The sequence below is a fragment of the Pagrus pagrus genome, assembly GCF_965226575.1.
Source record: "Pagrus pagrus genome assembly, chromosome: 8".
Taxonomy (NCBI): domain Eukaryota; kingdom Metazoa; phylum Chordata; class Actinopteri; order Spariformes; family Sparidae; genus Pagrus; species Pagrus pagrus.
Genome location: NC_140192.1, coordinates 29,690,553 through 29,716,199, shown reverse-complemented (window position 1 = coordinate 29,716,199; position 25,647 = coordinate 29,690,553). Strand labels below are relative to the sequence as shown.

Below are 25,647 nucleotides of genomic sequence, written 5' to 3'. Positions count from 1 at the left end.
CCTCGTATCAGTGACGGATCATCTGTAGAGGGTGAGTGAGTACTGATTTCTGCTTTTAAAAGGGCCTGTTGCATATGAAATTAACAGATTGGATAAACAGCAGAAGGTAAGAGCATTACATGCTGTGTAATGACTGGCCTGCTGGCTGATGCCTGCAGCAGAACCAGTGAGTTGGCTGAAAGTAGACGGCTGCTTGCTTCATGATTCCCCATTGTGTCTGATTGTCAGCAGATGGCAGCCTCGCAGCCTTTTCTGTTAGAAAACACATGCTGATACTGATCAGCTCTTTTGCAGCAAGCCTGTGAACAAGTTGCTCATAGCCTTGCAAGAGGTCAAATCATTGAAAAAGCCTGCATGTTTAATATTTCCTTCCTTCTGGTTAAGAATGCTTCCATTTCCTGTTTTTTTGAAGTACTCTGCTCCCTGTTTTCCAAGAGCACCGGACACAGTTTGTTTTACATTGTATAACACAGAGCATCATACCTTTTTCTGACCCATTTGATTGTTAGTATACACGAGTGCAGCTTAAATGGCTGCAGGCAAATTACAGTGTGGTGTTTTACTGCCACCACCTAACAAAGAGAGGAGCTGGATGAGTACAGCCTTTAGAAAGTGCTAGATTTAGGGATAGGCATTGTATCATTTACTAATGTGATTTTGGTTAATATAATATTGGAATGAAGCTGATGTGGTCTCTCTTCCCGCCTTCCCCTGTAGTGACTGTGGCCAAAGTGTACAACTTTACAAAACTGGGCGCACTTAGTAACTCAGAGGTGTGGGTATGAGTAATCATTAAGGGTGCACCGATTGTTATAAAAAAATAACAATAGAACCCGATCAGAAGAGCTGATCGATAAACACAGGTGAAGTTTCTCTATGCGCTGCACACCTCAGGACTCTGCTGCTCACTGGCTGCTAACCGCTAACTAACTTCCCTCCTGCAGAAATCAATGCACATTTTCAGTGGTTGGTTCTTGGTTTAACCAGCGCAACATAGTAGCAAGTTCCTGCCAGCAAGCCATTAGTGACTGAGGGGAGAGATGGACTGGTACCGCGGAACAATTCTTGTAATGTTAGGTCTCACGTTGAGTGGCCAGCCAGTAATTATAACTAGCACTGACACGGTGCTGTGGAAAGAGATAACGACGCTAACAGCAGGAGAAGACGGGCTCCGTTGGGGTCAGATTAGTCTGTTCAATTTCTCATTTGGGATTGTCTGTTTCTGATAAGTATATTTTCTGTTGTCCCGCGTGGGAGGAGGAAGCAACGCTGTTTGTTTCAAGCCTTACAGCATGAGAGCTAACAGCAACCAGAGCTAACAGCTGACTGAGCTAACAGCTAATTGAGCTAACAGAAACCAGAGCTAACAGCTAATTGAGCTAACAGAAACCAGAGCTAACAGCAACCACAGCTAACAGCTCACAGCGGACGCACACAGCGGGACTGAGAGTTTCTGTTCACAGGAACATGAAGTGTGAAACAGTGAACTGCAGTTTAATGTGACAACACAAGTTTACACTAAACAAGTGGACTGAAGTAGACTACCTCTGCAGAGTACAGCTGACTTTGAGTTTGGAGTTATAGACACTTCACATCAGTGTACACACACACACACACACACACACATATATACGTATACGTATATATATATATATATATATATATATATATATATGTGTGTGTGTGTATATATATATATATATATATATATGTGTGTGTGTGTGTGTATATGTACATATATATATATATATATATATATATATATATATATATATATATACATATATGTATTGCATGTGATCAGCTTCTCTCTTTTTCCCCGCATCTCCATCCATCCGTCTCCTGTCTCTGTTCACTGTCATCTGTCGGGCTCAAATGCTACAGAAACCTTGAAAGAAGAAAAGAGCAAATATGGGCTAGCTGTGGATTACTGTCATAACAACAAAAATAAAGTCATCTTGCATTAGAAACTAATTTCATCTGTGATTTGGTTAGGCCACCAACAGCACTGTTTTTTACATTGAAGGACATGGGTTTGTTTCATTTCATTTGTTCCTTTTATGCATCAATTCATGGAACATTTTCAGGAAATCACAAAACTCAGGCCTGAGGTGACAATTTCAAATATATTGTAATGCAGTAAGGCTTGCAGGCCGTCTGCTTGCTTTTTAATATGTATTCTCTGTGTAGGCGTGATATCCCCTCCGTCTTCTTTTGTGTCTTTTGTTCGGGGAAAGTACATGTGGCACTCACAACAATGATGGATTAAGGTAATTCATTCTGTCAGAAACCTCTGGACTTTAATTGCTCCTATGTGTTACAACAAGATGTCTGCTCGGGTTCAGAACATTCTGCACATTCAAAACACATCCCACATATCTAGGCTACATCTCCATCATGTCATTCAGGGTGACTGAAAACAGCACATTTTGATCATAACTTTAAAACACTTATCAAACCATATGAGACCTTGTTCAAGCCTCCAAATAATTCTGGAAAATTAAAACTTTAGGTTTCAAAGTCAAAATCTACACACAAGCCGAGACAGTAGAAATCATAGAACAATCACAAGTCAGCTTTACATTTCCTTCATCGGGTCACAAGCCAAACAAGCCTAAATATAAATATACAGCATTTGTTGGTGAACTTTAAACTGTCAGCTCCGTCATAGTTCTCACAAGCAGCCTCCATTTTGTGATTTACATAAAGTCAGCTCGGGCTCAGCAGCCTCGATGAGCCTGTATTGTTGTGCTTCTCATTTTACCATGTTGAGCTCTCTTCCATTCTGCACAGTGTCCTGTGTCTGTTATTTGTGTGCCTTCTGTTCCAGTCTATTCATTCCCACACTGACTGACTGAGTGGGAGTTGATGCTTTGGGCCAGAGCTCTGCATTGTGCAAATCACTCCCACCTCTACACTGTGCTGAATCCAGATACTTCTGATGAGCACAAACAGCTTTCAGAGGAGAGACTGCACGTCTGTTTCCAGTCATCATCATCCAACATTATAACCTGATGAAGACTCACTGCTGTTTTTATGAGCTGTTCCTAATGTGTGGCTGCGTGGGGACCTGAAGGGGTCCTGAAGGGGTCCTGGGTTCAAAAGGTTCAATAATAGATATTTATAGAGAGGAATTGATGAATACATAAAACATCTGCTATCAAGTAAAATCCAAACATCACTATGTGAAAATCTACACGAGTTGAACACTCACACCACCCACCTGCCTGCTCCTCCGCTCCGGCCTCCTCTGCTCGTGGGTGGAGTTCCATCTCCCGACGCGCTGGTGAGGCAGCGCGTAAAATACGCGTTCACACCAGCGAGGCTCGCTTCAGCAGCGCGTCCACACTGAAGTGATCTGCAGGAGGTGAAGTGAGCTGCAGGAGGGGAACCAGCAGAGCAGAGGTGTTCAAACCACCGCGACTTCCTGCACAAACAACACCAGAACGGAACTAAGATGTTGAACACCTCAGAGAGAATATAACCTGAGCTCCTTCTGACCGACAGCGACGGGACCGAGTGTGTGTGAGTACTGCGCTGTGTTGTCTTCTGTCTGTACAAAGTTTCAGAACATGTACACAAAATGTCAGAACCAGAGAGTCGGCTTTATTTAAAGTGGTTGGAGTTTATGTAGGTCTACAGAACAATCTCAAGTGTGTTGATACTATTATACATAACAATGATTGTATGATAAATAAAAACATTCGAACTTTCAATGTAAAAGCGAGCTCATGTTACAGGCTCGCTGCAGGCAGCAGAAGCATGAGCCTGCTAGAGTCAGCGCACGTTTTCTTTTCAATGTATGTCGACACGACACAGAAAGACTGTGATCGTGACACCGTGCAGTGGTTCCGAACCTGAAAGGGGTCCAAAAATAAATCCATGGAAATCCAGGAAGAAACCACTACACCCAGATAGAGCTGGGCATGTGGAAACAACTACAATCATGTTTTCCCCTCATATTGATCGATATTTATCACGACATATAACTCGATCATGCTGCCAGTCTGCAGACTGTAATGACTGAAGTCTGAACAAACCACATGTTTATTATTTCAACTTTAGAAAAGTTTATTGACAAAAAATATTAATGTAAACATTTAACTGTGCAACAAATATTTATCTGGTACTAGATTCACAACTCTCACATGTTTTAGAATTGTGCGTAGGAAGTGCAACATTACATAATGTAAACATCTGCCTGAAGTTAGTTTGACTTCACTAATGAACACCATCACATGTTCCTCTGGTGGGGCAGCAAACATCTCACATGTTTATGTGGATCACTACAGTCCTGCATGTTTAGGCACAACTGTAAAATAAAGTAAAGTAGGCTAATATTGATCATGCAGAGTTTCCCACACAGTGATTTATTTGTGGCAGTCCACCACAATATCTACATTGGCTGCCACTTATTGATTTTCTAATTTTGGAGCTGCGCTTCTGTTCTCACTCACTCAAGACAGCTCATCCATCAGTGAATAGCATGATGTTACATACTATGATACAGTGGATGGCAGCGTGGTTTTATATTTTATGGTAATACCAACGAAGAAGAGGAGGAACATTTAAAGTGTAACTCTCGCCAAAATGCAACCTAGGCTTTTTTTGTGAATGTACCCGAGTCAAACCTTCGTGTAAAAGCATAATTACGACGAAAAAGCCACTTTTAAGATTTACCTTATTTTCGTTTTTGGGTCAAAATCATTTTCAATGGCGTGCTAGGGGCAACTTTACTGTAGCATCAGAATCGCTATTTTTAAAACACTAAGAAGACTCGACACAACATGAAACTTTGCTCGTAGTATCACCTGGGTCTCTACACATGAACACTAGCATTGAGAACATTGTTTGTGTACACAGAGTTTACTAAAAAGAAGGTTTTTGAACAACTCATGCTAGCAGTAGCTTGCTCCGCTCGTTCCTTAACAAAAAAAGCCTAGGTTGCATTTTGGCGAGAGTTTCACTTTAACGCTGTTGGCTTGACCGGAACTTCCTCTCCAAAGAAGACGGCTCGCCTCATCATCAGGATCAAGCCCCCAGGAGGAGCGCCAGGCCTTTGAGCCAGTTTCTGTAGTGGCCAAGCCGTGTTGTTACATCGTCACGTGATGCACTGTGTCTGTCTCGTTTCATTCTGTCAATAAAATTTGGAAAAGTCTAGAATAGCCGCACAATTAAATTATTTTATCCCCATTCAAGTTAGCCGGGCGCTAAACCAGAAGTTAGCCGGCTCGGTCCCTGGTTGTGGTCGCGTTTATTTCTTCCAAGTGATAGGCTGTTAGATATGGAGGACAACAAGTGTCACCGAAATAGTAATCAAGTATTTAACTAATTGTATGATACAATTTGGCATCAATAAATTAGTATACAAATTAATTTATGAATCTATTAATAAATAGACTAAATTACAAAGTAATTCATTATTCGATATTTTAATGGGCAATAAAAAGAGGAATTATAAATAGAATTTACAAATGAAATGTTAATTCATCAATAAATAGTTCAATTTAAAAAGGGATTTACAAAAACAACATGAACAATCAAGTCATTTAAATATACATTATTGAAATCATAAATAAATAATGTAATTTAAAAATCTATTTGAAAATTCAGTTCAAAAGAGAGAAATAAATAGCTGGATTAACAAATTGAATTAAGAATACAGATTTTAATCAGGCATTTAAAAGGGCAATTTCCTGCATTTCCATTCCCCGCTGCTTTTCCTATTAGCTGTTCGATTTGCCTCGTCATGTAGATTCTCCATTCAGCCTCTCCTGACACTTTGGTGCTTGTTGTAAGTCGTGTGTCAGGTGTTCTCGCACAGACATGCCCCTCTGGAGCATTCAAGCGCTAGGATTGGCCAGCTGTTCAAGCGCTCAGATTGGCCAGGCACCCACGTGGCCTCACATGATTCAGAACAAAACTATAGACTAGTACTTTAGCAATTATGCTACCCAATTTATGATTAGTGGTGGACGAAGTACTCAGCTCTTGTACTTAAGTAAAAGTAGCAATACTGTAGTGTAGAAATACTGTGTTGCAAGTAAAAGTCCTCCATGTGTTTGTTTTTCTTACAAAGTACAAAATTATGAGCATCAAAATGTATTTCAGGTACCATATGTAAACTATACTTATCATGCAGAATTGCACATTTCAGAAATATGCATATTACTAGATTTCAATTATTCATGCATTAATGTTTGTAAGGCTGAGATGAAAACGCACTGGAAGAGAATAGTTGTTGGATGAAAACCTAGTTATTGATTGTTAATTTACTTATTTTTTCTCCTCCAGCTGAATCTATATCGTCAGTGACAGTGTAGAAAGACTCAACCGTGGTGCTCAAAGTCTTGCGTTGCCTCGCGTGACCTTCCCCGGCCAACCCTAGTGTTCCAAGGCTGGCCAATCCTGACACTTGAATGCTCCGGAGGGGTGTTTGTGAGAACGTATGGGTTCCATAATAACGCTGCACCGACCCTTACCTTCTACTGCTTACAACTTCCGGGTCACACCAAAAAAATAATCGCAAACTTGAGACAGAAGATTTCCACACTCTTTTTTTAGGTAAAGAGTCATTTTTTTGTCTAACCCTAACCCTAACATCTGAGCTTCAGTACGTGGGCATGCAGTTTACAGCAGGAAACATTAAGCCTTCCATGACGATGTGCTGGAGACTGCTAGTTGGCAGTTGGCAGAAGTCTTTATAGCTCAATATTTATGACATTTTGCACAAAACATTAAATTGTTGAAATGAGGTCATTTCTCCTACCAGTGCAATATGACTTTTGAGAAATAACTTCACAAACACTAATCAATATTGTCTCTCTTTCTACGTACAAATGGACAAATTATTTAAACGATTACACAAATTTGTGTTTGTGCATGTTGATGATGTTTTTTTTCTGTCAGTGTGGGGCAGGGAAAATATATTAAACACTTCACAAAAAAGTCGCTGTTGCTGTGATCAGCCATTATCTATTTACAGAGCTTACAGAGCACGACTGCTGGGTATCTGTGTAAAACACTCCCACACTTCAGATGATCGTGGGTGAGGATTTGTAGTTGCAGCTTGCCTCGACTGGGCCGGGCCTGTTTTTGAATTCTGAATTCACAGATTTGATTTGCTGAGTAGCATCATAGCATTGTAGCTTGATTTACAACACATGCAACAGGTCACTAAGTTTCCTGCCCTAAAGCAGTAAAATTGAATAAAAAAAAAAATATATAGATTGTCCACTATACTTCACACTCAACACTGTACTTCCTGGGGACCTTAGCAATACACCAGCCAAGTGTGAAGTTACTAGGATGAAGGGTTGTGAAGGATGGGGGTTCCTTCCTTTGTAATTTGGTGCTCAACCAAATCTTTATCAGAAGATGAAACTGACCTTTTTAGCGTCTTCCTTTATTTTGGTTGTCAGCGCTGCAATCAACATGGTTTCCAGCAGCCAGTTCTTCTCAGTAAAACAAGTATTGAAAATCTACATTACGCTACCCGACATTCATCAACCATCACGTAGACAAAGTCAGCAACCAGCTGATTAACATACTTCAAATTAACAATAATGCTACTGTGTCTGCTGGATGTGTAAATAGTAGAAACATTTGCCACATCAACAGTGTGACAACATACCAATGCTGTGTTGCACCCAATTGGCTCAAAAAGTCAATTATTACATTATAACCAGGTTTGTGTTAGTTGTTGGTACTTGCAGATACTTTACATCTTCTAAGATCCTCTGAAAAACAAACTGAGAAGGAAGAATTTAAGGCTGACCCGAACGATTTGAAGCTTTGAAGTTTCTGTTACTGCCCCATGGTCGTCCACATCCAAATCAATATTCCAATACTTTGGTTTTTGTTTTGTTTTTTAAGAGGAAGGAAATGTTGCGTCTACACTGACAAAGAGGCAAAGACTATGGCCCTGCCCTGCGCACATAAAAAACTGGTGCGTGCAGGTGATACAAGCGCACAATACATTATTTGTGAGCAGAAAACTATCCTTGCGACCTCCACTCTTGCCCTCGTCCCCCTTTATACTCATATTACTAGGAAAGTATACAAATAAATAATGAGTTGCAAGTTCCTCATACTTGCGGTCACACCCCAAACCCCATCAAAGCTTTGAACATTCGTGGGTAATTCTAACTAAAGCGTCAAAGTCCTATACATGGTATTTGGAACAACCCTGGAAAGACTCTTGAGTTGAACCCAAAGGTTTGGAGCCACTGCCGTAGGGATACAAAATCAAGTGCAGTCGCTGCAGGGTTAGTTAATTGTTACTTGAAAGAAAAATGATCTGATGTCTGAAGTTCATGTCTGCCAGTCAGTCTTTATGTTAGTTTTTGGTGTTGCTTGCTTGACAGTCCATATGTGTTGTCTGTGCTTTTGCTCATTTGCTGTTGCATGTATGTGGTTCCTCCTCAGCTTCTGCACAGAGACCTCAGGGTTTGTTCCACCGACCACACGATGCATATGAATAGATTATTAAATCATTGGAGTAAGTATTTAGAGATTTAAATACTTTCAACTCTTCTTCAAAGTGTTAACATTACGTTTCTGACAGTAAATGCATACATTTCATTGGCTGTGTATTTAACATGAGGAAGTGATTTTTATGACAACTCATTTAAAGTGAGAAATCACAACTCACACCTGTGCTGAGCTGTGATCTGTGTGTGCAGTGCTGTATTGCTTGATGTCAGTGTCTTGCGTCCATTACAGCAGTTACAGTGTGTGTTAAAACTGTGTCTCCTGTATGTTATTGTGCCTTATACTGGTGCCTCACTAGAGGGTAACTGGGGAGGTTGTGGTTCAGATTCACCCCTCCAGTTGTTGGGCTGTTCAAACTAGTCACCAGAATAAATGTTGGCAAAGGTTGTTTTTGCCAAACCACAGATAAGTTAAAACTTTACATTTCTATATGTTGTATCTTGCTTTGCTTTTTCTCTGATTAGGTTTAGGCACAAACACCACTTGGTTATGGGTTGGAAAACATCATGTTTCAGCTTAAACTACCTGTTTTAGTGGCCACAAACATGGCTGGGAATTGTCCTGAGGACTCCTTTTGAAAAATATCCAGTGGTGTCATGTTCACAAATGCTGGAACGCCGTGGTCCCTCATCAAAACTATCCAGTGGTTTCACACTTACAAATGTTGCTTGAAAATAGGCAAAGTTCCTGTTTACCATCTGAAAGTCCTCTAGTTTGCACCAGGCATCAAATGAACTGTTTTAAGCACTTGAATCCGCTGTAAAGTGATTGTGTTTAGCTCTGCATTGTTCTGAAACAGAAGGACCTTTGCTCAGCGGCCTGCCTTTTTAAACATGTTCAAAGATGGTGTGTCAGTAAAGTGTCCTGTTACCTGCCCTCCATGTTGAACACATCCTGTACAGGCTGCAGGTTGTCTTTCTCTCTTTCCTCTTACGAATGGCCTCTTGTTCAGAAAATTTACTTCATTCAGGTAAAGGAATGTTTTCAAGTAAAAAAAGAATATGAGACCCCAAAGTCTTTAATATAAAATGAATTAAAAAGATATAAAATGAATAATAATTTGAATAAACTGTACATTCATATAAATGAACAAGCTATTATTAAAAATTCAGCTCATTATTCTTAAAGCTATTTCATTATTCATGTTCATGTAAAAAGTTCAGTTAAATATCATTTTAATTTCATTATAGACATTTTTATTCCACACTGACATCACGTACCCTGCCTCCCTGTAGCTAGCAAGCTCAACTTCTGCTTCCAGTGGAACACTTTGGATTTTGTTTGATAAATGGTTATGGTTCGTTTTTTCCCCCTATATTTCTATTCTGTTCCTATTATTCTGATATACTAATATTCCTGAGCTTCAGGGACTGTTCTCTCTTGTTTTTTGATTTATAAATATAACTATAGCAGTAGTACACCAAGTATCAGATTGTGCTGATCCCAGGTCAAAACAAATACCTACATCTGACAATTTTCATTTAATATGGAGAATCATATTAAACCACTTGGCTATTTGGCCAAGAGGTTCATCTTTGCACAGGCTGCACAGGCTGTGGCAGACTTGTTGTTAAATTACAGTATGTGCAGTCGATAGATGCAGGGAGGGATGGAAAGGGAATCGTAAAGAACTTCTTCTCCTGCTTTTAACTGATGTGCAGATTTGACTGATTCTCTCTGGCCAGGGATAACACTGATCATTACCAGCATTATGTCCTGTTAGCCCCAAGCCCTCACCTCACAGATGCTAAATGCTAAGAATAATCTCACCATGAAATACAGTATAGACGAACCCTGTGAGCTTCATCTTAGCATCTTTGTGATGTCTCACTAAGCACTGTGTTCTTTTTTCTATGAGAGTAGGATCGGGCCATATTACCGTACATACAATGTGACAGTAGAAATGTGTCCACTGGTCTAAATTTACCTACCTCACACGTATGCATGTCATCAGAGAGGTCAGAGTTGAGCGGGTTGCCTGCAGTGCAGTGCCCCTGAAGCAGTTTTAGGGTTCAGTGCCTTTTTCAAGGGCCCCTCGGCACAGAGATGGTGGGAAATCATGTCCATTCATGTCATGCTGACTGTCCTCTCCCCACACCACTGTAGAGATTTGGGAAAGATGACTCCAGGAAAACATGTAATCAGGGTGTTGTGTTTCAGAGAGGTAGGCTGGGATAAGGAATGAAACATAAGGCAGAAGTGCTCAGGCGTTGGTTGGCTTAACACATTAATCAATGGTGTCTGATCTGTTGAATCCGTAAATAAACAGAATTGTTAAATCAATTTGTGGTTTAAGAGGTTGCAGCCTGAATCTATTTCTTGTGGAACTGCTCGGTAATTTCGAGAAATCCTCCAGTAGCTGATAGCTCACACTGATCGACACATAAAACCCATGTTTCCCCATCATTTAAATGTGGTCAGGGTATAATTTAGGCCCTTGTAGAAACTGAGACTACAGTGGAGCCCACGATGAAGACATGTGGCTTCAGCTACTACCACCACTACATCAACTGTACTACATGTCACTAGATGTTGACTTTGCCAAAAATGCTGCATTAATGTTGGTTCTCTCTGGATGCATGTTCATATTTTCCCCACAAACAGTAGCATGACACGACTAACAATGAGTTTAGTGTTGTGGCAGTGGTGGGAGACAGCGGAAAGGAACAGAGATGAGCTGTTTCCACATTTTAATTACCTCCAACAGTTTCCAGCCCTCTCATCCATCTTAACAAGTGAAATGTTGTTCTCAAATGGGACTTGGAAGGAAGAATCTTTTTCTGCCCACATTTCCACAAGTAATCAGGGTGTCACTCTGTTGTGGGATAAAATCTGCACAGTTTGTTTGTTTGCTAATATGGCAAGACTCAAATTCTCTTCATTTTTTGTCTTAAACATTACTTTAAGTTCAGTCTGATTAGTGTGATGCTGTGAGTTGGCAAAAAAAGGATAACAAAAATGTGAATTTGGGTGACATTCACTATGATTACACAGGGATGTGTCAGTTGTTAACCTTTTTATTTAATTTTCATCTGTTCAGGCTACTGTCATAACCAATGTCTTTGATGTTAAATCCAATTAATGATAGGATGGCCGTCCATAGAAAATAACTTTGTCAGTAACTGGGGGCCAATGTCTTACAAATTGACTCCAAAAACCCATGCAGCTGTCAGCCAGCAGCAGACACTGAGTTGCCATCGCAGTAATGGGGGAACACTAGATGGCGGAACATAAAAATTGGTCGCCGGATTTGTTTATATGCTGTTTAGGTCAAAAATCTTTGCAATATTACACTGACACAACAGTTCATGCACAATAGAATACCCAATTTCCAGAAGCTTTATTTCAAAATGCAGCTGATCCGAAGGTTACTCAGCATCAGCATTCTTCTCATCTTGTCTCAGGTCTACATCAGGCCATACTGTAGTAGTATTTTGAACAGAAAATGTGTCGTTTCACACTTTACTTACATAATTTTATGTCACGCAATGTAATTAGGTAGTCAGGTAAAGATAGCATTCGGTTGCCATGGAGACAACTGAAACCTTTCACCGAAACGTAAATCAAAAATGTTGCCCAGCTCTTCAATTTCTGTCCAATGATGTCATCAAGAATGTTGCACGCCCTATCATTAATCAGGCTCTGTCCACTGCCATGCTGAGAAAAATGTACAAAATCTTCTGCCTCCTCTCCTGTGTCCTCTTCCTCTACCTATATATATATATCAGAGGTTCTGAGTGGTGTGCTAACAACAACGAGTAATGCAATACGATGTTTGGATGACATCAGCACGAAGGTCTAGCCTACCAAATGGCTTCACCTACATAACATTGTGTGTCATTGATATGTAGCCTTTTGAAACCACCTTCAAGCTTGTGTCAATGCCTTTCAGAAGGACACTCTGATGGACACGCTCCACCATGAATTGTTTATTTTTGTTACTTGATTTATTCGTTAGTTTGGACTGGAACATTTCAAATGTCAGTTTGTAGGAGCATCATTTAAAGAGTTGCTGTTGTCAATATCATGACACTGTCCTGAAACTTCAGCTTAGTTTAGGGTATGTTAAACTTAGTATTGCAATCCCCCGCCACACACAGACACACACACACACACTCACAGGCACGCACACACAGACACACACACACACACACTCACAGGCATGCACACTCAGACACACAGAAAAGAAGAGTTACTGCAGCACAGCTGTATGCCTCTGTCAAACCTTCAAGTTGCAATTTACATCGGTTGCTGTTCAGAGCGTTATCTGTACTGGAGACTTTGAAAGATTTTAATAAAAGGTGAAGCTCATAGTCAATATTGTGAGAACTTCCATTTCACTATGTATGACTATGTATGATTTTAGTGAATAATTTCCATGAGAAACATGATGTCTTTATTTAAAGAACATTTTTACAGAGGACTCATAGACAGCTTCGTCACCTGACACCTAAAGCTCAGTATCACCAAAAACAATGAGCCTGTGCTTCACTGCTGCTGTATGGATATAGACCCAGTCACTGTGGCGTTGCACAAACAACAGCAGCTACTTCCAGGTAGAAAGCTGACTGTTGATTTGCATTGTGGATATACAGGAAATCAGTAAAGTTGTATATTTCTGATGTCATTTTTCCCAGCAACTGTAAAGTTTTAAGACATGTAGTAAAACACAACCACCCAACCTGTCTGACGTTTCTGCTGTTAACTTCGTGTACTGTGTGGTTTTGCTAGTGTCTTTGTTATCCACACAGCAGCCCATCTAGGACTATCTGCTAGTTTTGAGTAAGATCAAGCTGTCACTTTTATTTAGTCTGCGGCCGACCTAACATTAGTGAAAGTGTTTTTATGAATGACATATGAAAGCATCAGGCATGTATTTCAGATAGATAAGATGTGTACATTTTGAAATAACATCATGAAAATAGACGTTGCGTTGTGCATGGTGCAGTGGCTTTCTATGAGGGAGTTATTGTAAACAAACTGTGATTCGGTCTGTTAGTGTGTAAGTTCATAATGACAAACAAAAAACATTCAAATTCCTTGGATGTGTTGACATGCATGACAAACAAAGCTGAATCTGTAAGAACACGAAGAAGCTATAAATTAGATTAGAAATGTAGTTCTTTGACCTTTTGTCATCACTTTAGTATTTAGTGAGATTTTTACAGCCAAAAGCATTTTTTTTTTTTACAGTGACCTTCACCTTTGACCAATCTAATCATTTTCTCTAATCAAATCATCTTTAAGTTCCTGTTTGTGCATGTGTGTGTATTTGGGGCCTATGGGTGTGTATAAATAAAGATAAATAACAATGGAGTGAAAAACTTTATGAAGCAAGATTTTCATTTTTTTAATTTTTTTTATAGTACCACTACCTAAGCACTTTTCCCAGGAAGTGTTGATGCCTGTGTTTCTGCATTAAGGCCTCGAGTGTACTCTTTGTCATTCTTCGAGGGTCAAAAGTCTGATTTTAAAAATGAAAATTAATCGATATCAGTGTTCAGCTTGACAATCAAATTCAAATGCAGTGTAACTGCCTCACATCGTCAGTTTAGGTTTAGCTGTTTTTTCTGGCATTTTTGGTTCCTACATGTAATAATAGTAGTCTGGGAGGCAGAACTAATTACCACTGTGCTGGTGCTCCGCCAGAAATTAATTAAACAAACACCTGACGAGCTAAGCACCAAAGGGCAGCAGGAAAGGAGACGAGCTCCAGCTAAGCTAAATTATAAACATGTAAACAGATAAAAGTGAGAAGACAGAAGACAGGGAGAAAAGAAAAGCTAAGGAGGATCTAGCTGATGTATTTTGAGTGAGTAATGCTGTGTGTATGTAATCTATAAGTGCAGAAGACTTTTCCTAAGTTAAGGCAAGCTTCAACTTATGCTGTGAAATATGTATGCTAGCTTATATTGTGTGCAATAGTGGCAGGCTTCACATACCTAATAAAACTGTTGTTGAACTATCAGTGTGGTCCAGTGTGAATAGCTTAACCTACATTTTCTTGGTCTTTATCCAGTCGCACGTTGTGCATTTGTGAGTTGAATTGCTTTCAGAAGGCCAGTGTCATAACTTATAAAATGTATGAGTATTAAAACAAGCACTGTATTCTTTTTCATTGTTAATGTTGTTAATGTTCTGCATCACTAGTGTAACTCACTGCTGTGCCCACCACCAAGTGGGGTTGAGGCCACAGCTACAGTATGTGTGGCATGGCTAGAGCTTATTGATCTGATGTCACACCATCTGATCCATGTCTGCTTACCATCTCTGCCTTCAAAATCTTGCAGTCAAAAGGTGGAGCTCTGTGACCGTTGTAGTTCTGAGATGAGCACTTTGGAAAATCTATTAAGCAATCAACAGCCACTGTGGCTTGGCTCACGCAAGTTTAAGACGTGAGGCTGCAGCCAAAGATGTTATGGCAAGAGGGCTGTTACAGGCAGATTAATGCTCTGCTGTGGTGCAGTTGCCCTTGCTGTCTACATACTTTACGTCTGAAGTCACCAGGGCTGTGAAGTCAGAGGATGCTGTTATCCACACCCAGACTCTGAATAGAATCTAAATCCCAGGCATTCATTTTCCATTTTGGTATGGAGTGCACCTGGAAATTACCCATCTATGTGTGTGTGTGTGTGTGTGTGTGTGACGTGTATCCTTGCAGATTTTATGGGGTCTCAGACAGTGTATGTCCTCATTGACGCCTATTTGGTGTAAAAAATAAAATTAAAAAAAGAGCCATCTTTTTCACATCTTGTGACTTTTGGCTGTGTGAACTCAGTGAGTGACCGCCTTGATGTTCAGCCCAGTCGCCAGGAGAATCAGAATCAGAATCAGAATCAGAATCAGATTTCCATTATTTGTCCCGTAAATGGGGAAATTTCTTTGTTACAGCAGCCAACGGTCAGGAATATTATAATAGACAATAATAAGAATATAAAACAAACAATATAATAAAATAAAAAGATAAGAAATAGAATAGACTCGTATATACATAATATTTACAATATGTTGGTAGTTAATGTTTCTCTAAACCACTTTGTACATTGACATTTGTATGTGTCATTGGCTACGTACCATTTTGGCCTTTCTGCAAAATGTTTATGTTGTTGGGTTTAGGGGATGGTGGGGCAGTTAGAGGTAGGAGAGAAGGCTGTCAAGCCAGTGACCACAGTTTGAAACTATGTTTCAGCTTAATAAGCCTCACACCAGGGGCAGTAGGTAATGTAGGCTTGCGAAGGCTAAGCAAACACCTAACGCCTATCACATCCAAGTCTGATCCTTTGGACATTCCTCATAAAAAGTCCATGTTTTGAGAGATGAAGCTCTGGGAAAAATCGTGCTTTGGTGTGAAATGACTTTTACTATAAACCTTTCATAAGTGGCATTCCTTATCAGGTGGGAGGACGTCAGCGTGGCAGTGGCCAGCCCAGTTATTCCTGTTGATGGTGTGTAGTCAGACGCAGGTCAAACTCACAGCCGGTTGTGATAATGGCCCTTAACCGCAGACATGCTCTGCTTCCTGCATGATTTGCCATCTTAAACACAAAAGCTTCAGCTGTGAAATAATAATTTCTTGGATCAAATGCAAAATCTCTGAGGCAGAACTGAGAACACAACAGCCAAATGAAGTGTTGTTGATGGTACATTCTGTTTTAAAATCTTTTTATAATGTCTTTGAGTTTTTTTGCTTGTGAAAGATCACAACAAGCAGTCTGCCCAAACTGCAACTGATGATATGTTTTCCGACAGATTATGGTCATTATGGGACCTGCGTGCTGGTTAGATGGAGCTAGACGGGGGAAAAAAAGACAAAGTGAGAAAATGAATGTGGAATAGAGAAATGGAGACTGAACAGGAAAGGAGACACAAGTCATCCACTAAACTGGGCACTGGAGTTTTTACCAGTGAATACTGAAAAAATATTAAGTCCTTTTGTTGGGAATTATAATTAGGTTTCCAGAGTTCAGTAGCTCCACAAGTGCCTGTGGGGTAGCTAGCTTGCCCGCCAGCTAACTGCTTCGCTGGTTGGCTTACAGACCACAGTCACACAGACTACTGCAGCCAACACAGCAGACATTTATGTCTACTGTATCACATTTATTCTGTTTATTTTCCATTATTAAAGTTAAGCGCTGCTTTAGTTAACTTTTATACATAGAGCCAAAGACAAATCCTCCTCCTCCTCCTCCTCCTCCTGGCTCGTTTCACTCTCACTCGCCTTAGCTCAGCAGCCTGCTCCGCTTCTCGGGAAAATATACAGACAGTAGCTGCTAACATTGTTCTGTCCATCTGTGATCTTAATATTTTTTTCTTGAAATCAAACGTGACCACAAAACATTTTCTTTCTCTTTTTTATTTACTCTTCCTTAAAATATTACTGACTACAAAATGTTGATTTATATTTGTGAGAAACAAAGTTCATTCACCAGTAACTGGCACATGGACGTATGGAGGAGACCATAATGTGATCGATAGTGATGCAGAGAAGATGTTTAGCTTGATAATACTTCAGTGTGAACGTCTGTTGGTAATAACCAACTTAAATGTTCTTTTTAATACATCCATTGTTCATGTTGCTACAGTGACAAGGATTAAGGTTGCATGAATGCTGTGATGAAGAAACAGGAATCCTCTGATGTTGGCAAGTAAAATTCAGGTTAGCAAGATTTATTCAGACAAGACAACGCAGTACAGACAGGTTTTTGACAGGAAAGACACTAAAAACAGGTGACATTCTTTGAGCAAACACACCAGCCAAATCCAAAATGTGATGAAGCCTGTCTTACACCTGGGCTAACTGCCAGTAAAGGGAGACATCTTTTATTGTTTTGTCCAATATTGTTAGCTGTTGATGGAAATGTTCATGTACAGTATGTGGGCAGGACGTGTTTTCAGCTTCTGAAGTGGTGTGTGACAAAAACATATTTGGGAACCACAGCTTTAATAAGAGTATAGGCCTACTGAGAAGGAAAAAGGAAGGACAGATGAAGGATTGAGAGAGTAGACAGCGTAGAGAGCAGGAGAGTGACAGCTACATGAAAGGGCTGCACTGTAAGCATTTCTCTCTGACAGTGTTGGAGCTGAAAGTGTAGTGATTGTTTAGTCTGGAGCCAAATGAACAAAAGCAGCATGAATAGCTGGGCTGATTCCCATGGTTTGATTGACAAAACCCTGCCAATTGTGTTAGCGTGTCAGCATGTGCTTTCCACCGGCGTCATCGTAAAGGCAAGTGAGGCTGTTGTTGTGGGAAAAAACAAACCCTGACCTTCAGTGTTGTCACCCCAGCCTCCGTGGCTGAAATTAGGTCAGGACTACCCCCTTTGGGAGGAAAGGGGTGCGATGAAACGGCTTCACTGTGTGAAGTGAAGTTCATTTGGCATCACTTTTTAAACCCAGCCACATTTCAGTCCGCCTCTGAACAAGTTTGACCTGTTTGTGTGTGCCAAGTGGACTGGCGTGTCAGAAATGCTCACTAGTCATTTTTTGGCAAGTCCAAGTCAAGTGTCAAGTCTTTTATAGTTGTAATAAGCGATCCATTATCCACCGCATGCCATGGAAAATAATAGAAGGTTGGGCACACCAGATATTGATTAGATTTGAGTTTTACCACACTTTGTGTAGTGTTAATTGATAAATTAAAAAATATTCATGGCATTATTTTTGAAAATATTCTTACTTTACAGCATTTTTTCACAAGTGCCTTGAGCTTTTGCACAGTCCTTATGATGCAGTGCCCTTAAATGCGAGAGGTAATGTGCTGTAGATTATATGAAGAAGAATGAATAAAGAAGCTAACCGATAATAATGATTGTACCGATATTTGGAAAAGAAGATAATGAAATCCAACTCTTGTCACCCTTGAAGATCCACACCATCAGTGCACATTTACTTTAATACTCGCTCTCTCATGCTGTATACACTCTGTTTATCAGCTCTTATCAGAAATTAAATGAGGAGAAACTTTGACACACTCACTTGACCATTCAGGAGAGTCGCACATGTCTGTGTTATCCATCAGTCCTGCATCTATTTTAAGCCTCACATTATTCCCTGTCTTTGTTTCCCGCTGCAAAGTGGAAGCACTTTACCTCATCTACGCAGCTAAGAAGTGGGAGAGTGAAATTAGACCTTTTGTAAACCTCTCTTTCATCCAAGGTCTCTTTCATACTGTGATACGCATAAATTACCCTTTTGGTTGTCACACAGTCTTTTTTTTTGGTGTGATCAGTTTTGCAGCAGAGTGCAAATCAATTATTTTGGACATTGTTGGGTGGATGTATTACAGCATACTGTATATATTAATGTAGCTATAGATATAGGATATAAATTGGGTTGCAAGTTGTTGCTTGTTCAGTGACTTTTCCATCTTGACAAAAGGATAATCCCTGTCATTTTTAGTGGGATTATGAGCTGCAGGAGCTTAAACTCTGTGGGAATAAAAGTCAGTCTCATTAATACAATATGTTCTGGTACAGTTATCCCTTTATCAGGTTAAATTTGAAACATTTTTCACTCAGTGTTGCACCTCATTATCCCCTCAATTTAAAAGGTTGGTTCACTAAATCACACAGACAAAAAAAACATTTAGTATTTCTCACCTCTGGTGGTTTTCCACTTTGTGGGGCTGTCATTTAAAAAAAAAATCCATTTGTAACAACTTTGAAATGATATAAACGAACGAATAAAACTCAAGTGGTCTTTAAACTCTTTGGAGAATTGAAGCTGTCGCGGTGCTTCCACTGCCTCATTTGAGTGACAAGCTGACATTATCACTGTGTAAGTAAGGCAGTAAGTTAGCATTTCAAGTCATCAAACAGTCTTACCTGCATTCATGATTTTCCATGTATAGTGTTGAATTCAAAATGCTTCCATACATTATGGCCCACATCTCAGATCTTACAACCCAACGGCTATCGTCCGATGATGATTTAGCTTCTGCGGGCAACCGCCAATGTTTCAGTGCCTCTGTGCAGCCATGAACAGTTTTAGTAGAGCTACTTTCTTCCAACGAAACTGTTCACGGCTGTTCTGTGGCTCAGAGGTAATGATGGATGCAATCCAAAAATTCTAAATAAAACGGAAAATAATGAGACCTGATCCAAAATGCTGTCAATTACAACAGACCTAAACACAGAACAACACCACCAGCAGAAATATGCACCACTCTCCATCTCGCCTGAAGAACACATTCTTCCACTCTCGTTATTGTGAGTCACCATATAATCAGAGTCTGCTTAGATCCACTCAGGTATTACACACAATGACACATGGACCCATGGAAATACAGCAGGGCACAACCTGATCCATAATTCAGTCAGCGAAATTATGTGGGATGGATTATACAACGGTCATATCAACATCTAGGTCCCCTACATGAAACACCTCCACTCAGCACTGCAAAGGAGTGACTATAATAGCCTACCCTGCTAGACCAATGTGACCTCAGACCATACAGCTGAATGCTCGGGTGGATGTGGATCAAATACTATGTGAGCAAAGGCGTTAGCTCAGGTGACAGCTCAGCCCTCAGGTATGGTAGCAGGCATGGGAACAAGGCAGCATAAGTGCCATTATGAAAGGGGTGCATTTGATATATGTTTCATTGTAAAGAATATGTTATGATGCTTGTGTGAACTCACTATTTTAGACTGATTTTTTCACAGCGTATATTTTTTTGACTAAATGAATAAGTTCAGCACATAACCTAAATATAACCTTTTAGCAGCTTCAGCCTAACCTGTGTCCATGTGTGGTTACTTTCCCAGCGGAAATCTCCAGGATGTGTGATGTTGACGTGTCCTCTGAGCCCTCTAGTCCCACCCTGTACGGTGAGTCTTCAGACAAATACTACCATGTGGACCGCTGGCAGAAGCTCCGCACCGCCGTCCGCAAACTGGAGTTCTGGGAAAACTTTACTGCTGAGCTAATTGGGAGTGGCTTCTTCTCCAAAGTCTATAAGGTATTCCCTCTGTCCTACCCCTACTTTGCCTTGTTGTCGGCCTACGTGTGAGCTGCCATCAAAGCTTGCATTGTTTCAGCCACTAATTGGGACATTCTTGCCATTCCTTGATTGGCCTACCAGCTTTGGCGACGATGGGGATGAAATACTCATCCCCAGCAGAGACCTTACATAACTCCTAATGTGACACCAGTGCTGGAGTGGAGCACGAAGAGATGATTTTCATACATTTAGGCTTTGTCTCTGATGAAATGAGCCAGAAAGAAGCCACAGGATGGCTAAGGGGATTGTGAAAGTCAGAGCTCTGATGTGTCCAGGTTGAGTGAGATTTAGAAAGCACATTTGTGCTCTCTAATTTTGGACTGATGTTGAAATTGAATCAACATAGAAAACACAAATCAGGTCTTGTTTTCCTATCTACACCTCCAGAATCCTTTAAAAACTGCTGTCATACTGTGAATCTTCTATCATCCCCATCATTACTGCTACAACCACCACTGCTGTTACTGCTACTAACAGACACCACTGTCCTTCAGGTGGTTCACAACAGCAGTCGGAAGGTGATGGTGGTGAAGATCTACAAAAACGATGTGGACCAAGACAGCATAGTCAGGGAGATCAGCCTGCTGCAGAAGCTCTCCCACCCCAACATTGTCAGGTAACAGTCCACCTGTGTCCCACTTCTTACTGAAGCCTTTGGTTTCTCCAATGGGTTAAATTCTACTACAGCAAACTGCTCGAGGTTCCCCTCACATATTCAGTCTCTCTTCACTGACTCTACAGGATCTACACCCTCTCTCACATCACAATTTCACCACCACTCCTTTGTCCCCTTTATCCAGTTTGGTAGCAGTAATTATGCTTCCTGTAGTTATAGACCAGTGTGATAGCAATACCTTCTAAACGTAATACTTCATTCTTACTTACTACAATGCTAAAAAGTATTCAATGGTCCATTCTACTGAGTTAATAAAACTGAAAGCTGACTTTACAACACAATGAAAATATTTAGGCCAAATCCACACGATCCTCTTATTGATTTTAAATGAGAGTAAATGTTTAACAGACTTCAATCTGCTTCATGGCCATTTATAAATCTCTGTAATGGACACTATAAGAAAGTGAAAGTGGTACCAGAATCTTTTAAAATGTAAACATACGATCTTGCTTACTCTGTTTAGTTTGGTATTTGTTAATGACCGACACAGAGCCTTGCTGGGGCTGCAGTCAATGCAAATGAAATGAGACATTGAGCTATTTAACACTGGCCCTGTCATCTACGGTTGTTACATAAGGAGCGAGGCCAGGCAGGCATAATGTTTGCCTAAGCAATCTTATTTTAGCCATTTAGCAAGGTCACAGTGGTAAGGTTATCAGGGCGCAGCTTATCTGCCCAGGTCACTTCTTACAGTACAGCAGGCTGTGATGAAAGCAGTGCCCATACTGTTACTGCCACATACACACAAACCTCCTCACACTGTGTAGGCTGAAACAGTGTGTGTGTATATTGTTTGTTGAAGCCATTGTTCCCAGGAACCACTGCAGTAATGTTGCTCAATACTTAGTTTAGTAATATAAAAGCAAATATTGTTTTTGGATGGAGCCCAGAGATTGATTGATTGATTACATTTAGGTTAGCTACCTAATTGGAAAAAGCCTGAGAGATGACTAAAAGCTCTTTATCCAGATAAACTGTAGACTCGTAGCAGTTCTTCTTAGTATGTAGTTCAGTACCAGCTGCAACTGCGTCAGCTGCTAATGAGTTCCCTCTGAGTCTGTGTCTGTGTGCGTCATCATGGCAAAATGTTGTTCTGGAGACACCTTGTGAAGTGGGAACTAACACCGAAGCGATTTTGAGTACCTTGCCAGGTGTTTAATTGTCTGTCTGCTTGTCTGTGGCAGATTTTTGTGAGCGCATCTTATCAGTTCAACCTTAAGGACCACTGTGAGAAATTAAAAGATATTCCCTGAGGCAGTCTGGTCCACACAGATGTTGCTGCGTGATTAGAAACATGATTGATCCACCCTATTGTCTTTATAGAAACTGACCCAATTGGCCACTGCCCCTGCTCTATGGGCTGGTCATAAGAAATATATTTTTAAGTTTATATCAGGCCCCAGGTGTGTCAGTCCACCCAGTATGCCAGATGACCAGTCCAGTACTGCTATCAGCTGTAGCTTCTTTGGCTAATTAAATGGTCTGGGATCCCTGTTTAACATGATTTTGTGTACAAATATAGACAGACCCGCGGAACCAAGGTGAAAATAAAAATCTGAAATCATAAAAAATAACACACAAGGGAGATGAAGAAGTAATAAACATATTTCCTCTCTTTCTAGATACCTAGGAATCTGTGTTAAGGAAGACAAACTCTATCCAATCTTAGAGGTGAGTATGTTCACAGGCTGGCTTTGTTCTGAGTGTGGAAAACAGCAGATTACACTGATATGACCTGATAGTGATAATGAAATGGTGAGCAGGGTGAGTCAGGCACTTATTGTGTAACCAGGCCTGGGTTGTTTCAGCGTAATGTCAGACTGTATAAGAGACGATATGTTTTTACATAATCAGATATTATCCACCTGTATCAATTTCACATCAGTATCGTAAAGCAAATGCATTAGTACTATTTCAATGCTGAATTTGAATGAATGAATTTCTGCTTATTTCTCTGAGTCCTTTATTTTGAAACTGTGTATATGCTAGTATTTGTTGGATGTTTCAGTATGTGAATGGTGGCTGTCTAGAGGAGCTTCTGGCCAGGAAAGACATTCCCCTGTGCTGGAGAGAGAAGGTGGACCTGGCCTGTGACATTACCAGAGGAATGATCTACCTGCACTACAAGAACATTTACCACAGAGACCTCAACTCCAAGGTTAGATCCTTGGCTCTGTCCTGTTATTTAGTTCCTGCAACAGTCCAGTGTCCCCACAGGGATCACTCAAGTTTCATCTCATCTCTCATCAGCTGCTATCACAACGACCACCACAGAGTTGTTTATACATCCAACCCTAACCCCTAACCCTTTTCTTGTTAATTGTCTTGAGGCTACTCAGAGGAAGGTCGATGTGTATATCAGTCAGAGGAGATGAGTGATGCAGTAAAGGTAATGTTTATTACACAGATATTACACAGGGCTTAGATAGGCTAATGAGATGAAGCTGGTGTAGCAGGTCTCTATGAAGCCGGGGTGGTGATGGGAGGTGGAGAGGGCACACAAAACAGAAGCATGATAGAAGTAAAGGCAGAGAGACATTCATATTTAAAAATTCATCAGCAACATGAGGCATAGATGGATTACCGCATGGGCAAAGTAGGCAGTATTTTTGTTGTTTTCTGGAGTAAATGTGATTTTTTTAAATGCATGATCGTGATTATGATTAAATCACATAATGTCGTAATGATGGTGGCCAAAGGTCAAATGTCAGTTGTGCAGTCAACATGGAAAATCGAGCACAAAGTGTAAACTGAAAACAGAAAAAGAAGGTAAAGAGACCAGGTGCAGGGTGATGGTGTCACAGTTAGCAGCGGTGCTTGTGCTATAGCGCTGCCGCCTGGGAATGACCAAGATGCTAATTGCTGCACTGCTAACGTTAGCCCAAGTTAACAGAAGGACTGCACTCCCACTGACGACACAGTTGATGCTGGCACTTCCAGCTCAGGCATTGAGGGAAGTTGGCTGCAGGCTTTCACATCGCCTGTGGAGGAAAAAGGTGGAATGCTGATGCTTCCTGTCAGCAGCTGTGAGGGAGAACGGTCCTTTTCCAAATGTCCATTCGTTGCCATTGAATCAAAACTTGTCCGGGAGTTGGACTTTTGATGATTTGATCAATGACTTTTCTTCACACCATGGACAAAACCCCTGTGTTTGGGGTTTGACAAACTCCCCACATAAAGACGTCTTTCTGTATCCGTGAGAGTCTCAGCCTGAACACATTAATGTGCCAAATTTAGCTTACAGTCGTAGCGCCACCTAGTGGCAACAGGAAAAAACATGTTATCTTAATTCCTTGTACTCTTCGTCGTTAGAACTTCTGTGTAAATGGTCCAATCTTTCCACAATTTCACGTTTGATCAGAGTTCTGCACAAAACACTTCTACAAATACGCCAATTAGGAGGTATACTCATTACACCGCCAAATGGCAACAGGATGTAAGTCTTGTCTGATAATCATTATTTAATTTACATGAAATTTTCATTGTGCAGCCTGTACTCAGTTTTCTCCAGTGCCGGACAGTGGGCACAGGAAGTTACATTGACCCCATAGCGCAGTGTCCAAAACACATGGAAATTCAGAGGCGTGTGAAACGGTCAAAAATCTTTATATATAAACGATTTGGTATAATATAGTAAACTTTTTGAGACAATTTTTTGTTGATTTGGATTCAAATCTTAGAATGACTTACTCTTTATCTATATTCAGTTTTTTTAAATGTGACTTTGTGATCTGCTTTTGCTCCCAATATTTTTGTTTTTGTTTTTCTATGTATAGTGGCTCAACTAATCTCCATCTTGTTTGTGACTGCGGCTCATCACACATTGCAGTTAAAAAATATTTTAACTAAAACCTCTCTATTTTCTTCTTTATGAACTGTAATGTTCAGGCAGTATGAGCCATTGCAGATCTTCATCAACATACCGTGTGTGTGCGTGTGTGTGTGTGTGCTTGTGTGTGTGTGCGTGTGTGTGTGTGTGTAGGTTCTGTCTGGTTGCCATGCTTCCCAGAAGAAACAGTCAGTAATGCAAAGGGGCGAGGCACCATGACAGTTGCTCTATTGTCATGTTAACAGATTGCTGCTAACTGTTGTTGCTACGCACATAACTTGTTGACACTGACGTGCACACTGGATTGTGTGGGAATGGCAGCCTCGAATGCACTATGAGGGGCCGTACAAGCCATAATTAATTCTGGCTCTCTCACAAACATTCATATACATTCACTTTCACATGCATATATTTCTATTTAAATATAAATATACTATACATAATATATGTGGAACATAAATAAACAGAATGTGATAATTTGCTCATCCAAAGAAACAACCTCATTCTTGCCCTTTCATCCTTTTTTTGTAGGCTATTTAGCCCATTCATTAGTTGTGTCTGTTGCTATGACAAAAATACTCGTATCTCATTAAAACGTTTTAAAGGCTGTTAAATCAGAAGTAATTTATGAGAATCAAAACCGACAAC

At 40.4% G+C, this 25,647-nt stretch overlaps 1 protein-coding gene across 2 annotated transcripts in view; it reads left to right on the top strand.

Moving 5' to 3' along the window:
- The first annotated feature begins 3,278 nt into the window (after positions 1-3,278).
- Positions 3,279-25,647, top strand: part of LOC311261339 (dual specificity testis-specific protein kinase 1) — a 29,684-nt gene continuing 7,315 nt past the window's right edge. Inside the window, exons 1-6 of one of the 2 annotated variants that reach the window (XM_084359870.1) lie at positions 3,279-3,525; positions 8,428-8,500; positions 20,259-20,452; positions 20,989-21,110; positions 22,793-22,841; positions 23,179-23,328. In XM_084359870.1, coding sequence (XP_084215996.1) covers positions 8,470-8,500; positions 20,259-20,452; positions 20,989-21,110; positions 22,793-22,841; positions 23,179-23,328 — 546 coding nt within the window. In that variant the 5' untranslated portion in view covers positions 3,279-3,525; positions 8,428-8,469. The remainder of the gene's footprint in view (positions 3,526-8,427; positions 8,501-20,258; positions 20,453-20,988; positions 21,111-22,792; positions 22,842-23,178; positions 23,329-25,647) is intronic. The other variant, XM_084359871.1, reaches the window with a different exon arrangement.